Source organism: Rhopalosiphum maidis, chromosome 3 (assembly GCF_003676215.2).
Source record: "Rhopalosiphum maidis isolate BTI-1 chromosome 3, ASM367621v3, whole genome shotgun sequence".
Classification (NCBI taxonomy): domain Eukaryota; kingdom Metazoa; phylum Arthropoda; class Insecta; order Hemiptera; family Aphididae; genus Rhopalosiphum; species Rhopalosiphum maidis.
Genome location: NC_040879.1, coordinates 11,984,568 through 12,002,456, shown reverse-complemented (window position 1 = coordinate 12,002,456; position 17,889 = coordinate 11,984,568). Strand labels below are relative to the sequence as shown.

At 27.8% G+C, this 17,889-nt stretch overlaps 1 protein-coding gene across 1 annotated transcript; it reads left to right on the top strand.

The window, feature by feature from the left end:
* Positions 1–2,192: 2,192 nt before the first annotated feature.
* Positions 2,193–17,042, top strand: LOC113559731 (general vesicular transport factor p115-like). Its single transcript, XM_026965472.1, has 7 exons — positions 2,193–2,329; positions 4,167–4,437; positions 4,528–4,715; positions 5,848–5,984; positions 6,380–6,585; positions 11,820–12,595; positions 16,829–17,042. The coding sequence occupies exons 1-7, from the start codon at positions 2,193–2,195 to the stop codon at positions 17,040–17,042; spliced, it is 1,929 nt and encodes a 642-aa protein (XP_026821273.1).
* Positions 17,043–17,889: the final 847 nt, after the last annotated feature.

Here is a 17,889-nt window from a genome sequence, read left to right as displayed (position 1 = left end):
TTGTTGATATCGCCTTGAACTTGAATCGAAACCGTGCCGGTCCGCCGTCGATTCTGTTGACGTCGAGGACGTCGATGAAACGGAGTTCACGGTACCAGGGTCGCACGAGCCTCTAGGCTCTGTTTCGGCATCACCGTCGTCGGCAGATCGGTGTCTGCGCAAGTGACAGACGACGGTACGTTATTATTAACAACCACTCGGCCGACGGCGTTCACGAAAACGGCATACGTTCCTGTTACATATTTCTGTTCGATAGGTACGCATTGAACGTTATCGGCCGGCGACGTTTGCGTGTCTTACGACGTTCCACGATTGCGTTTTATTTGCTTTTTTCTAGAACCCGATGATCAAATGCGTTGTGCAGTGTGTGCATTATTAAAATAATTCAAATCAATAAATAATAAATTAAAAAATTGAAAAATGTTAACATCAGTACATTATGATGACGATTTTTACGAGGCAAAAAAAAAAAAAATACCATAAAATGTATTACTTTATTTCCACGCCGTATTTATTTATGCGTGTCATTTCAATATTTAAAATATTAAGATGATGCGCAATATTTGTTTTCTTTCTCTGACCCACGTATACAATATAGATAAAACGCTTTCACCTAAAATCGTTTTTTTTTTATATGGTTTTTGAGTACTTTTAGTGTAAAATCACTTATTAAAAAAATTATAGAGCATAATATTTTTCGAGGAACGACAGATCGGTCTTATATTTTATTGTATTCGACTTTGAAAAAAACAAAAATTAATTTAAATTTAATTGATGTTTAAATTGTTTTGAAATAATATTTAGCAAAACGATATTTCATACCCTCAAAAATATTATTCTCTATCATTTTTGTAATGGGTGATTTTACCCTAAGATTTCTCAAAAATATAAAAAAAATCATTCTGTGTAAATGTAAAACGCATTTACATTTTACAAACAAACAAAACGTCTATGATGTTGCACATAGACCAGCGACATAGGAAACAAACAGTGCGCTGACATCCTCTTAAATTATAATTTAGATATTATCCCGTAGACTAAGTTTTTAAGTGAGTTATGAGCATTTTTAATTTATGCTATGTTATATACGCATAACTTGCTAAAAAATTAAACTATCGTATAAAAACCAACATACAAACACAGATAATTTTCTAACCATCGAGTTTCATGATAGGTTAGATAGATCGATTCACTCAAATTTTTAAACTGACGGAGCTAAACGTGATCTGCTGAGCGTAAATTTGCTATGTTACGTACTTGTAAGACAGAGATAACACATGCAGGTGTGACGCCCTCTTAAGTGTGTCTGAATTACGTATCCATTTCCCTAGTACCCAAACATATTTTGTAAGCAAATAATTATATGTATATGTATATGTATTTGAAATTATTTTTTTTTGTAATATTTCGCAATTTATACGCTTTTAGATTTTACATAAAATCAAAAAATTACCACGGGGGTTGGAGAAACATAAACATGTTTTTATAAAAATGTTTTCCTATGGTCAATTTAACACGTAATTAGCATAAATTGGCATGAATAAAAACCCGAGATTTTATAACAAAACAAATAACATTTCGAAACGCTAAGATACAAAAAATTAAACACAGAAATATCATATTTTATAAACCTTTATACATACGTTAAATAACCTATGCTCCTAAAAATATTTTTATTGAATCTTGAATTTGGAAATTGTTGTTTTAAAAAGGTTTAAAATTGCTGGTATTGTCATTTGTCAGTGAATAAAAACACGTATACTAGCATAATATACTAATATAAACCATTTATTATAACTATGAATATCATAATATTTATAATTATAACCAATGATCATTGATCATTCTAAATACATAAACCTATAGAGCAAAAATTAAAAAGTAAAACATAATAGGAAAGTAATTGTCGTTAATTTTTTTTAACGAATTTCGCATATAAAATATTAGTTGGTAACGATGGAACAAAAATGAATGTATATTTTCCTAAAATTAGTCATGTCAACAAACAAAATGATAAAGGCTTATTTTTTCGTATATACAAAACTGTTATACGTTTTTATTCACCAATATTTGATTGAAATCGTTACTTCACTAATTTATATATTTTGTTTTCAACAAATAATCAGTTAATGTTACTCAGTTTTTATATTTTGAGCGAGTTATCTGTAAAATAACAGTATATAATATACATAATGATAAATAACATAATACCTCAGGAAGATAACACTAGTGAGATACTTAAGGCCGACATACTTAAATATGGCTATTTGAACAAACGAAATAAACTCAGAAAAAACAAAACAAATGTTAATCCAGCCAAACGTCAAGAGTAAGAATAAATGTGTAAACCATTTACTTTCTATTGAACATTATAATTTAGTATTAGCATGGATATTAAATATGAAATTTGTATTCTTTGAACTCTACATAGATAAAAAATTTAATAGATAATTTAAGTTACCAATCATTCTGAACTTCATAATAATGTTGTAGGTAATTTACAATTATTTTTCACAATTAAATGTATAACTTAATTTAGTTACTCAAATTAATTAATCTTTTAAAATTAAATTAGCATAGTTAATTTTTTTTTAGGATAACTTAACTTGGTTATAAAAAAAATTGGTTAACCTCCCCAGATTTGTAGGTTACTCGTATAACAATAGTAATACCTGAATCAGATAATATATATATATATATATTAAATTATTTAATTAAAATAGTAAGTACTTACTAAATAAATAATATCAAATAACAAATAGGCAGAAAAATGAAAATTAAATAGCACAATTTATTTTTTTTTTGGAGCGGTCATTGCACTTAAATGTTAAAATATACTACTAAACAAGCATTATTAAAGTAGGTACCTATTACTTAAGTACCCATGGAATATTTTTTAATTTAGCTTATTTTAGTTATTAATAATGATTATCACGGCAGAGTTTATAGTGAGAGTTGGCTGAGTGGAAGCAGCCCTGGGCCACCACAATATTTTCTTATTCTGTAATTATTGTATATGTAAACAAAAATAAAAGGAACTTAAACAATGCTGAAGACATATCATATGCATGCAATTTGAATAACATAGCTATTTATGATAATCATTATTTATTAGTTGCCTATTAATTATTATATTCTTATTCTTATAATCATAGGTTATTAGGAAATATTATTGGTGAAATACAAGTATTATCCAATACATATGCAGACCTAAAAATCCCTTTTTGTAACATCAAACATTGAACGATTGGTGTCATATTAAAGAATTTAATATATGTATTATTTAATATCAGTTTACTATAGGATATTTGCACATTAATTTTTTTTAAATTATTATTTATTGTAAACAAGTTTTAAAAATACTTTAGAAATGGGTTTAGAATATTTACCATTTACCAAAGAACTATTAATTTAATGTTTTTTTCACAATTATTTAAAAACTTACTGGGCCATGATAGCTCCATTTATATTAAGAATAAGTTTTAGTTATCTTATACGTTTATAAAATAATTGTGATGGCCTCGGGATTGCGGATTAAACTAGTTATTTATCCCCTAAAATTATTTTAAATATAATTTAAAATCTAAGTACAAAATTATAAACAATCTACTAAAATATATGTACTTATTCATATTTTTAACAACTATATGTTAGGTATTATATTCATGGTAAATGACGAAAAGAAATTTTTAAGCTTTACAGCATTTATTTTATCGAATATATTATATGTATTGCTGATATTGGTATTTTCGTACCTTAATTATTCTTTTCGGTGTTTTTGTTTATTGAAACGATAAAATCACTTCATGTCATAAAATCAATCGAAAAATAGTAATTACACATCAGGTTTGTCATCAGCATATTTTTTTATGATAAATACATAACTTTAATCTTTCATAACTTAAACTAGTTTTCACTCATTAAAAATGTATGCTGAAAATGACAAATAATATACGAAAAGACTGTGATAGTGTTAAGCAGTTATTTACTAGTAATACTTTATATGTTCCTAACAATTTATAACTATAATATTTTAGACGACATTTTGATAAAAGCATTTTTGCACACTTATTTAGAGTCCCAAAAACATTTTTCGCCCGGGGCCACCGCATACTTAAATCCAGCCTTGATGATTATTGACGTTGGAAATGTGTGGTTGCGTATAGATGGGCCATTAGGTTCTTGGAAGAAGAACGAAATAACTTGGCGACTGATTTGTATGCGATGGAATCCGAAGAAAAGGCAAAGGAAGAAAATAAGTACAGGGCAAAATTTATAAATTTGATTCACGAGACTAAACTGACAAAAATTGAGTTGAACGAACAGAGAAAAATCGAGGCACAAGTGAACGAAGAGGTAATCCTGTTGGAAGCTGAACTAGAAAAGCTTGTAAACAGAAATAGAAAGGCGATTGACGACGTTCCGACATTAACCACTGTATAAATATATAATTAAATTATTTATTATTTATTTTGTCACGTAAATGCGGTTGATTCGTTTTATAATGAATACTACTTTGATTTATAGAATACTGCAAACAACGAATACAACAGGTTACTTTATGAACAAAACCAACTGAAAATGCAAGTGGAAATGTTGCTTAAGCAGTGGCAACAAATACAAAACACTTACAATTCGCACATGAATAAGTTGAACAAAGGAAAAGAAATAGCATCTGTTCTTAGTGAACAAGTAGCGAGGACTTACACATTGAGGTATACCTATTGATAGTAGTTTTAATGGGGGGGGGGGGAGAGTGTATGACATAAAATTTCTTCTCTATTGTTTATAGTAAGTACTAACGGACAGAAAATCAGAAAGGTGTGTATATTGTGTATATTTGTGTTCAAAATATTCTAGCTTTCTCCTTAAGGATTTAATTTTTTAAAACACTCATGGTACCTACATTATGACTCTATATTATAATAGGTTATAGGTATAGGTAGTAATATTTAATTAAGTTAATAATATAAATTTAATAATTTTACCGACTTTTTATATTCTAAAATGTATAGTTATGAGGTTGAGTAATCAAAAAATAAAATCACCAATTCACCTATCAAAATAAATTATTGAGAATATTATTCGGGAAAGACGGTATATTAGTTTTGTATTTGTATTTTTATTTGACTTAAATTTTTTTTAAGATTGCTGTTCATTTAAATTAATATTAGTCTTTGAGGACAAAATTTAGACACAATTATAAGTCGAACCCTCAGGAATATTATTTTTATTGTTTTAATAGATGATTATACTCTAATATTACCTAAAATCCATAATAAAACAATTTTGAGAGTATGCTTTTTCTCTATAGTACCACGTAGCTACACGGGCCTAAAAAAGAAAATGAATAGTGAGCTAGCATCAAAGAGTATATTTGAATTCTTAATTTTTTTTGTACTATAAATTTTTACGAGGTATTTAGAAAAATGGTTATTATTTAGTACAGTATCGAATAAATTTCCTTCCTTGTTCAAAATAAACCTATACCCTAAACTGGCTAAACTCTAAAATGTTACAAAAAAAAATAAAATTAAAAGTAATTTGTTACAAATCATTGAAAAAGAGTTTCAAATTCAAATATGTTTTGAAAATGATGCCAATATTATATTATTACAATAATTGGCATATATATATATATAATAATAATTATTATCATAACTTTTTTCATATAATAAAGCTATATAGCCATATAGGTATAGAATATTATATACTAATTAGATGTATTTTAGTTAACAAAGTTAATAATTAATTTAAATCTGTAATCCCTATATTTAAAATAGTTATTATACTATTATCAGTGTTTATATTGAAGATAAATAATAATTTCATTAATATTTGATCCAGAAATGAAGCGAAGGAAAGGTTGGAGACATATTTAAAAACAAGTAAAGCACAAAATAGTGATTATAAAAATCATATAACGTCACTCAGTCGGCAGGCGAACGAAGATTTAAGAATGACTAATTTTCTTTCGGAAAAGCGTATGTACCCATTACTGTATTAGAAAGATAATATATAGAAAATATAGATTATTTAAAAACGCCTTTTTAGTTAATATAAAGAAGGCATTGATAATGCGTATTATGAGATTTGGTTGAATAATTCAATTTAAATTGTGAATATTATTGTGAGATTATATATGATTTACTTACCTATGTTTATATATTATATTATGATATAATAATTGATAAATATAACTCGAGTCTCAAATTACAAATTCAAGCTAGTTTAAAATAGCTTTTTACGAATACATTTAGTGCGTCTTATTGACGCTAAATTACTGTATATAATTTCTAAAAATCAATAAAATATTCATAAATATAATGTATTAATATAATAAAGTATTGTTATCTTTTATTTTAAAACTGGTTTTTAGTAAAATTAAGATATAATAAAGAAATTGAAAAACCAATCAAAGAGAATAAAGAAATGTTAGCGTTAAATGTCGAAGCAGAAACATTTATTAAACATTTAATTTACATTGCTGAAGAAACAAACTTGGAAACAATCATGCAACAAATAGTTAAAATGGACCTTGATAATAATTCCATGTTTAGGTTTTTGTTGGAAATAGAATCGTATGTAAGTAGAATATTTTAATTTATTTATATAATAAACGTAATATAATTTATAAATGTAATGCCGTAAGTAGGTAGTATAATTGGATAAAAACAGACAATTTATATTATTTTATTAGATAAGTAGTATTTTTAATATATTTAAAAAAATATTGGTATAGATACTATTAAATTATAGTTTGAATGTGTACACTGAAAAAAGGAATTCAATAAAAATTTATTAATTTGATAAAACTTAGAAAAATTCATTATTTGACGTTGGAATTAATTTTATATCATTTTTGTAAAGTTTTTTTTTAACATTAAATCAAATACAGTTATAAAAATAATATGTTATTATTAAAATATTAAATTCAAAATCTCAATTATAAGGTTTGTACGTAGTTTTTGGTACTCTAATGTGTATACAATATACATATAAGTTATAACACATAAAACGTTATGTAAAGCATAATTTTTAATAACAAAAAGCAATTTAAAAGTTAAAAAAAGGTAATCCAGTGTGTATCGTTGTGCTATACATAAATGTCCAGTGAGTCACTGCTATGTGTGTATTAAATTTGAATTCAGTGGTATGTCATTGTTTACAAAAGTCTATATTGAACGAAGATGGTCCGCCAGTTGTCTATATTATTAAAATACTAATTATATATCGTAATATATTTTATTTATATCGCTTTTAAAACCATTTATTCTAATTTTAGTTTAACAAAATGTGTTGTTTATTTTTCAGAATTCCGAATACATCGGAAAAATAGGGTCAAAACCGTTGATTAAATAGATCGCAATACTTTGAAGAAACGATCTAAAGTATCGTAAGGCTTATCATATTTTGAAAGGCGAGTTCAGAGTAATCATAATATATTACATAAAATGAATACAAATATTTACATATTATGTATATTGACTACATTGTATGGTGTTCTCAGTGTATTTTTAATAAATTAAGTCGAAGTATTTATTTTTGTAAGACAGAGTACAGAGCAATAAGTACTTAAAACTGATGATAATTTTTGCTGTCATTAAATATATTGCATCACCGTGTCCAATAACATAATATTATAATTTTTGATGTTGGTGATATAATTGTATCGTTTAGATTTCCCGAATATTTTATAGCAACCTTGTATAATATTAATTTGGGACGTATAGCTGGATATTTATTACATTAATAACGCCTAACAGTATTATCTTCTAATTTCCAGCTATGTATGAAATAGATTCAGCCGTTACCATAATATACGGTGCGCATATTGGGTACAACCTTTCTTACGCTTTATACGCCCATGTCATAGTGATTGAAAGTTCCGTACACAATATCAAGTTTAATCGATGAAATTGAATTGAAAATACATGGATAACATTTATTCATACAATATAATATACCTGTAAATTATTTTATACAGATCACTCTGCGCTCGCCTGTTTTACGTAGATCGTTTCTTTATTTCGGTGATTTTCAACCGAGCTTAAAAAAAAATTGTTTTCGGTTAAATAGCTTTAATTTAAATGTATAGATTTTAAATATAAAAATTATTAATTTTCAATTTCTATTATAATTCAATTTAGTTCATTATCGATCAAATAATTCGTATAATTTGCACAATTTTCTTCACGGAAAAAATTATTTATGAATAGAAAAATGAAAATATTTACAACATGTGAAATATACAAGGTTTTACAAAATTAGTGTTTTATACTGAGTAATAAAAACACTTAGGGTAATTACAATTAAAATTAAAATTAAAGATTTTAGCATGAGATTGTGGTCGATAACTTGGACACGGGCTTGTATTTATATTTATTATTTATTGTTCATTTCTTCAAAATAATAATGGGCCCCATTAGAATGGTTCGTGTGGGGGGCCCATGAGTTTATAATTTATAATATTAAAATAACTTAATAGAAACATTCATGTCAATACAATTTACATTTTAACTGTTTTACAACTTTAGACTTATACGATATAACAAGCTAAAACATACAACGTAGGTAATGATAATTATAATATAAGGAGACTAATCAGGCGCGGATCCAGAGTAATTATAAGGGGGGGAGCAACATGACTATGTACGCGAGCCACATGTATTAATGCAATTATATCAAGAGCCAAATTATCTAATCTGTACTTTTATACCACAAAATTAATAAAGATAGCTAACATCCGATAAACATATCGAATTACGAAATATGAAATTATAAAATAATAATAATAATAAAACATTTTTTTTTTATAAATGTATGCAAAAAAAATTAAAATTTTGATTTTTGTAAATAAGATCGCGAGCCGCATGCAATTTGGCCACCCATGAATTATATATTGTACAATAATTATATTATAATATTATAATTATTACTATCGATTATATGTACAATATATATATATATATATATGTATATCATATATGTATTATTTTAATTTTATTACTATAAATATTTCTTTAAATTTTAAAGGAATTAACTTACAACTAAAAATTAATAAAAAAACCTAAGTAGGTGCATTAAAAATAACACTCTTTATTTAAGAACAATTAATAAAAACTATTAAAAAACTATTGAATATTAATAAACCAACAATAATTATAAAGCAAAATATAATTTTCTTTTTGTTTATGAAAAATATTCGACATATTTTGTTAAATTTGTATTTATTGATTCGAAATATTCAATGTTTGTTTGAAGACATTTTCATTGTAAATGTTATCTATACAATTATCTCTGCATTAATAAATTATTGTTACAATATTGGTTTGTGTGTGAAAAAATTTGACTAAAATACATCTATTATTTATAAAATGATGTGGGTCTCACACTTAATCACTAATTATTCAAAGAGATACAGACTTTAAATAATAATGAAAAAAATTGGTTTGCGCGGCAATACAACGTGATTCGAGAACTCAATAATTTTACTAAATTATAATTTATAATATGTATTCAACAACAAGATATATTTAATTTTAAATCACACCATCTTCTTAAGCACATACTTAGGGTTATGAAAAAAAAAATTCTGATACTTCGTTCGGCATCCGTAGCATCGTCAGTCGGCACAATTGGTAATTACAGAATTATAAATAAAACTATCCGCTAAACAATGTATTTATTATTATTTAATGTTAATAAAAACTAAATATAAGATCCTACACTATAAAAAATTAAATTTTTTTCATCGTTCGACATATTAATTAAGTAAATTGATTTTTTTTTCGTGATTTGGGATTTGGATTTGCTCCCATGCCCCCCTTGTATCCGCGCCTGAGACTAATAGTATAATACAATGGTTATAATAGATAACTAATAAGATACATTATGTAAGCAACGTTAAAGTAACAATCAATGTAATGTTACAAGTTGATTTGAGACTTCTCTGTAACGTTTATGTGACATAATATTGTATAGTGGGTAGATTATTCTGCAATATTTCTATAATACATATAAGTAGTAAATATATTGCTCGATATCAAAATTGATAAAAAATAGTTATTAAGAAAATACAAATGAACAAGATAATTTAAGGTGGTTCTAGTTGGTTAAAGTAAAATCGTTTTTAGATTATCCGCAGTGTAAAAAGTTTGTGTGATAGGATGGTTCGGCTTAAATGCTATAAAAATAATATTTCTTAACATCTCCTTTAGAGAACCACTGGAGCATTTTTTCAAAGTTCAAACTTTTGAAAATGTTATAATATTATGCAAATTTCCATTTTTACAAAATGTTTGTTCAATCATATATTTATATAAATATATATATGTATTAAAGAAATATGTATTTTTGAAAAAGTCTTTGTCCGTTCTTAAGATGAGGTGTTAATAAATGTTAGAATTTTTACAAAATTAAAATCGCACCAGTCAAAGTCTCACAATTTTGTCACAGCTGAGGTATGATTCTACTCGAATAGTAACAGAATACTTTTTTCTATTTAATATGCTGACATGCGCCTAGTGCCTGTGAGTCTGTAAGTGTAAGAACGAGCTTACGCAATGGCCATCTGTATTACCGCACACACACACACACACACACACACACACACTAATGTTCATTTACACTAACACTCATTGACATTACCCAGATGTATTGTATGTAATCCCCACTCCTTAAAAAAAGACCGTCTGGAAACTCCGTCATTAACAACACTGTCAGTATTGTAAAAATACTTTTGAAAAATTATTAATGTATTAATACTATTATTCTAATAAAAAAATAATTAAAAATATTTTTTAAATACTATAGAGTATTTGAATACAAATGCAAGTACCTTTTTTTTTAATTTTATACTTATTATATAATAAATATATATACCTATGTTTATTGTATATCAGTATGTCTTGGTTATCTATTATGTTAGGTACTACTTACCAAAGATTTTAAAAATTTCACAAATACTATAACATGTCTGGTTTATTTAGAGATAAATACATGTTTGCATATTTCATTCACATATATTTTCAACTAATATCTATCGATAAAATGATTAGATTTTAATTTTTCTTAAAAAATTTCAATACAGAACCCTTATAAAATAGGATGTGGCATTTTTTTAAATTTTGATAAAAATACATTTAAAAAGAATTCAAATATCGGTAAAAGAGTACTTTACAAGACTAAACATTGTAAATGCATACTAAATATGATGTGTCAATATTTTTTTTTTAAATGGATAACAAAGTAAACTGATAAAAAATGAAACTTAAAAGCGATAATTGATTTAATATTTTAAAGCAAGGGTCTTTAACCTTTTTATGCTGCGGGCCACATAATGTTTTCTAAAAGTTTCACGGGCCGCTCCATATTAAAAACATTGTATTTTATACAAAAATTTAGTTTTTATTATTATAACATTTATGATTAAATTTATTTATACTTAAAAATGTGATCGCGGGCCGCAAATAAAGACAAGACGGGCCGCGGGTTTAAGACCCCTGTTCTTAAGCATATGCTAATTATTGACAGTATACATTGAAGAGATTGGAAATGGATATGTGTTGTGGTCGAGTATACGCCTTTAATTAGTAAATTAGAAATATGTTACTAAATCTAGAAATAATCACTATATGTAAACATAGAAAATGTCAAATGTTGAATTAAATCATATAATTTTGGCATGATTCTGATTGCGACCTAAACGTCTGAGCACTATAGCGATGATAGTAATATAATAATAATAATAACAACAAAAACAATAACAATAACAACAACAATAATTAACGATCATAACTTGTTATTCGGTCGTGCAGTTGGCAAAAGCGGAAAACGCGATCGAAGAGACACGCATAATCGTGACAGAAAGAAAGCGCGAGCTGTGTGACGCGCAGGCGTCAAAAGCGGAGAAGTTTGCGAACGCCGTAAGGACGTTCAAAGCCGGGCGGGCGCCGTTGCGGGAGGCGCGCAGGACGTTGCGGCTGATGGCGGACGAATGGCGGCAGACGTGCCAGACGGTGGACGACGCGTGCGAACTGATGATGGGCTCGGACAACCAGAGGCCATCGTACCGTCTACTGGTGCGTGACGACAACGTCGACGGTGGCGGTGACGGAGACGACTGCGAAGAAGAAGAAAAAGAAGAAGATGAAGACGAAGACGATGATGATGAAGCCGACGAAAGCGACGGTGGCGGTCGTCAGCGCCGTCGTCACCACCGTCGCCGACGACGCCGCAACCGCCGCCGCAAACGGCTGCGCGACGGCTCGCTATCGCCGACCGCCATACTGCCCGAGTTGATAGAGTACTTCGAACCGATGGACAGGCGACTGGACGACGTACTTCAACGGGTGTTCTGGATACAAAACAATTACATCGACGAGGACGACGGGCCGAGACAGCAGCAGGAGGTGGCCGCCGGTGATTCGATGTCCACCACGTCCGAGCAGGAAGACGAGTTCCTGTCCCGCGATCTGGACGGCACCGTGAACAGACATGCGAAAATCATCGCCGCCCTCGATCCGACCACCGTGACTCCCAAAAACGAACCACCGGTGCGGGACGCTAATCAAGTGCCTTCGCTCTGTCCGAGGTGAGTGTTATGTCAATTCTTCAGCGTGCAGACCACATTTTTTTAATTGATTTACTGCTGCAATGGCATACACGGAGGGCACCAGGGCTGCATTTAAGATTTTGGCGCCCGGTACAAATTAAATCGCACACCGCCCCTCCCTCTAGGGCATATTTTAGTGAGATATGTTTGGGTATTTGTCCCCCCCCCCATAATGAAAATATACACTTTAATATAATTACTTTCAAATTTTATAAAACAGGAATAATTTATTGAAACAAAATATTATTTATTTTAACATCTCATAATAATAATAAAATAACTTTAGTACCTACTAAATATACATCATATATTATTATGTGTATGTATAAACTAATTTTATGTTATATGTGTATTTAAAAATATACTTAGTAGATTTATACTTATAAAGATTTAATTAGATATAATTCACGAGAAATATCCAAGATATTTTAAACAAAATTAGAAGTCAATAGAAATTATTTCTAGGGAAAACGTAATTGTTGCCATCACTTAAAAATAAATTAAAAACAGTGCTCTACAGTCCACATGGAGCCAACCATTTACCTATACATTTTAATTTTCTAATTAAAATACTGTAACGCGCTCAGCCCGTGATTAAACTATTTTTCTTTTATTGTGTTTCGTCTCGAATGTGTTAAGTGTTAAAAAGGTTTAAATGATTAAATTATTTGTTTTACTTTCCATCATGTTTATTAGAATTTATTCAACATTTTGTACCTCTACTATTGCTCCTAAAAACTATAGCCGCCCCAAAAAATTTGCCACCCGTTGTACCTCGCTAAATGCGGCCCTGGAGGTTTTAAAACAATTTATGAACAAATATTTTAATTCGACATGAAGTTTGAACGAAAACGACTTTTTTACATTTTAAAATTAATTTGTTTGGTTAAATATTATTAACGTTTTAAAATTCTTAATAGTTAATATTCAAATCCAAAAATGAAATTTCAAAAGATTTAAGTTGAGTTTTGTTTAAAAAAGTTGAAAGTCGTATTGAAATTAATCAACTTTGTGGCGAATTAAAATGTATTTCAGAAGTTCTAGGTAATCGACGACTAGGATAGTCGGCACATTTGGCATAAGAGATATGTATATTTTGGTGAAAAGTACAAAAGTGATAGAATCCTTTTCAATAATTTAAATTGAAATGTTATCATTTAAAATAGGTTTTAATTAGGTGCAATTTTACGAGTATATTTGATAATAATATTATGTATTTAATATCTAATAAATATAAAACAATACATAATGTTATGTTAAGTAAAATTGATATTCATAATTATTACGTGGCTTCAAATACATTTTTGAACTATGGTATAAACGGCCAAATGAGGTAATTACTTTTATTGCCATTCCCTCCCTCGTGCGTTTCTAATGATGGGCAGAATTGTTTTCGGCCATTCTGCTAAGTCCGTTTACGGATAGTATATTATTTTGATTACAAGTTTAAAATATTTATAACATTAATAATTTAATAATATTATTAATTTATAAATTAAGTTAAATAAAAATAGAAAGTCACATTATATTATCAATTACATAAAAAAGTCACTGTATGATTTTAATTTATTATCATTAGTACATATTAATATTACATCTTCAACAAAACAATCTTCTACGTCTTCTGGGCTCAGAAATAACAGTTTAAAAGTATATTTTATCCAGTTCCCATGTTTAAAAAATTGTTTTATATTCACTAATCAATCCTAAGCTTTGAATTTAATTAAACCTGCAAGATTGGATTAGATGAAATCTACAGCCAATACTTTTTGAGTCTGGTTATATTTATATCATAGCTTTATGTATTGATATCTCAAAATAAACTGTTTCAAATTTGTTTTATATAGATTAGGATTATGATTGATATTACTATTTACTATCATGCACGTTTTATAGTGTGTTGTTCCATCAAGTTTGGTATTTAGAAACGAAATTTATAATTTTTAAACACTAGTTAACCGTGATTAATAATATGAATATTTTTAATTGGTAACCAAAATTGTGTACTAGTAGCTGAAAACAGGCATTCTAGAATAACCGTAAAAGGAAAGGTTCAATTTGACCGAAAAGTTTCACGCCCCTAATAATAACTGGCTGTTACTGATCCAGTTTTTCCACCTCATTTGACTTTTGATCAACCAAATACCTTATTGAAACTCTTGCTCACTAAGCAATAAATCTATAGTAAAAAAAAAACATGTAAATTCAACAGCTTCTGAGCCCTAGCTTTATCACTTATTAATTGGATCTTTATTGGCTATTATTATTATTATACAAATTTTATTTATTTCATACAATAAACCAACTTATAAAAATGTTCACTTGCAAGTTGACGAGACTATATTTCCATTATTGTTTTTATTAATATTTCTTATTAACGTTTATTTGTCATTGAAATTTGTAATTTTAATCAATTCATACCTTTTATAAATAAATAATGAAAGTTTAAAACAATCATTCATAGGAAACAGAAATCGTTGGAATCGCGTTATTTTAACTTTTAAGGCATTATGTATTCGGCTAAACATTGTCTTTCCGTAAGTAGTAGATTAGTAAACCATAGGTAATGTGTGTTTATCAACCATGGTTTTCATTTTTCATCAACGTACTTGCAAATATTGATATTTCAACATGAAATCAAAATATTCAAAACTAATTCATGACTATACAGAAGCGTATTTACGATTTTGGCGCCCTAGAGGCAAAAATACATTGGCGCCTTTTTTTCCCCCATAAAAAAAACTTAAAATCCTAACAATGTAACTTCTAGCAGCGGCGCTCTTTTAAAATACTTACAATTTAGTGCCGGGTCGAAATCCCCCTTTCGCCTCTCCTTAAATACGCCTCTGTGACTATAAATTATTTAGTTAAATTAAATAAATGGTACACATAATTAACACAAGTAGGCAGTTCTTGCAGTGGTTTAATTTTAAAAATGAAATATATTTGAAATAATTCATAAAAATGTTTACTCGTATCGATCGGAGTACTTATCAATTGTTCACAAAAGTAAAACATGTTATACAATTTCAGTATAAATTTGACAAATTGAAATAGTATATTAATAATATAATATAATTATTTGAATTATTTTAAAATAAAAAAAATGTTATTATTGATAAATTATACAAAGGTATAAAATTAAATTATCAATAAAATTAATCTCATTCAATTTAATGTACTCGTAATTTACATTAAACTTTACAGTTTACATTATGTAAAGTACTAAATTGTAATAATAATATTTTTTTATAAAGTAAGAACTTTATTATTACTCAAGTATATATAATGACAAAAAAAACTTACCTTCTTATTTATAACTTTTTAAATACAATTTAAAAATTTAAATTTGCATAAATAAATAGGAATTAGGTAAGTAACAACATTAAATAGATACACTTAATTTTATTAATTAAATAAATGAATTATAATAAAAGCTATTTAAAATTATTAGAAATTTAATAGTAAATGTACTAATATTACTGTGTAATATTTTCACTGTTTTATATTATTAAAATGTATAAAAAATACATAATAATAACAAAAGATACTCAAAATACCTACTCAAATGCGTAACTTTATCAGGTATCCTCATTTAAAATCAAATATTATTTTTTAAATACTTTTTCTTAAAAAATAAAAATAAGGAATGGATGTTTTGATTTGAGAAATACGAGTATAATAAAATCTATGTATAATATTAAAGTACATAATAAAATATAACAAATAAAATAATACATAATACATTTGCCAAAAGTTTTTATTTTATTTGTAAAACGATCTATAAAATTATTGAAAGACACAAAAATGCTTTAAACATACTGTTTTGTTGATGTATAAAAAGAGGAAAAATATTATTTAAATATTTTGAATGTTTTGAAATTATCAATTTATATTTTTTTAAAGTTTGTATTTACAAATATATTCGAATTCTTATTTTTACCGAGTATTCGTTTACTTATTTTAAATACTTTTTAGATTATGTATCATCAGTATTTGTACTTGAATACTTTTAAAAATGTATGTTTTATAAGATTCGTACCTTGTTAGTCCCCTTAATTCTGATCTGCCTACCACTTACATTGATATATGATATATATATATATATATATGTATTTATATCATAGGTATATTTAAGGTATTTAATAATGCCATTGTTGATCGTATTTCTTTGACATGCGCACCCAACTATATGAATTTGTTCCGTTTCAGGTGTTTAGAAAAACGTTACGAAGAAGAAAACCAATGGGTGTTGAAATATATCGATAAGACCCAAGGAGGCAGTGATACACCACCGAACGCATTACATGTATGCCAAAGTAACAATGTCAGCATCAAAGATGTTAATGACGAAGAGTTCAAGAAATACTTTCACCGAACTTTGGATTGTCCTCTATATACTTCTGTAAAGTACCACACCAATTAACACGACGATGAACATATTATTATCACGTGATGCTCATATTGATACCTACGCTCCCGTCGTCGCGTTTATTAATGTTGTGTTTTTTCTCCTTAAAAACTGTCGTCTTTGAGATACATTTATTTTTCAAACATTAATCCAATTTTGACGGATGAGAAATGATTATGCTTGTAAATAAATTTAGTTTTTCCTTGCTAATGACTAGTTTTTTTTATTACCTATCGTTGTTTACTTATTAAAATACACTGTACCAATGATGTAGTTGTAATGTTTTTAGTCAGAGGTATACGCTTAAATGTGCTTGATATGTAAACGTGGGGGCTTTGCGCCCACACAACCCCACCAAAACCTCCTGAATACTACCTAATTATTACCTTTATATTTATAATAAGGTAATTTTACGCCTATGTAGGCTAAATGAAAATAATAAAATTCAATATACGAAAACATAATGCCTATGTCGGCCAAATGCACTATAAAACAATAATAAATAATTAGAGCCTGTTTCGGCTAAACACAATACAAAACAATAATGAAATCAATGAAAAACGCCTATGTTGGCCAAGATGCAAATAATGCCAATAATACAACAGGTGTATAAAATAAATAATAGCCCGTCGGCCTTACCACAAACGAATAAATCACAAGGTCGACCAAATACTCACAAGTGACTGAGTTAGGTGGCGGATTTTATCCCAACGCGGTTACACCGGGGACGTAATATAATATAATGCAATGGTTGTAAAAATGGAGGACGAGGCGCCCGTGCGCGCCGGCTTTTATAACCTTTCAGCCAAGTTCAATCTCCACAGTGTCAACGCACACCAAAGTGCAATAGACATGAACTTAG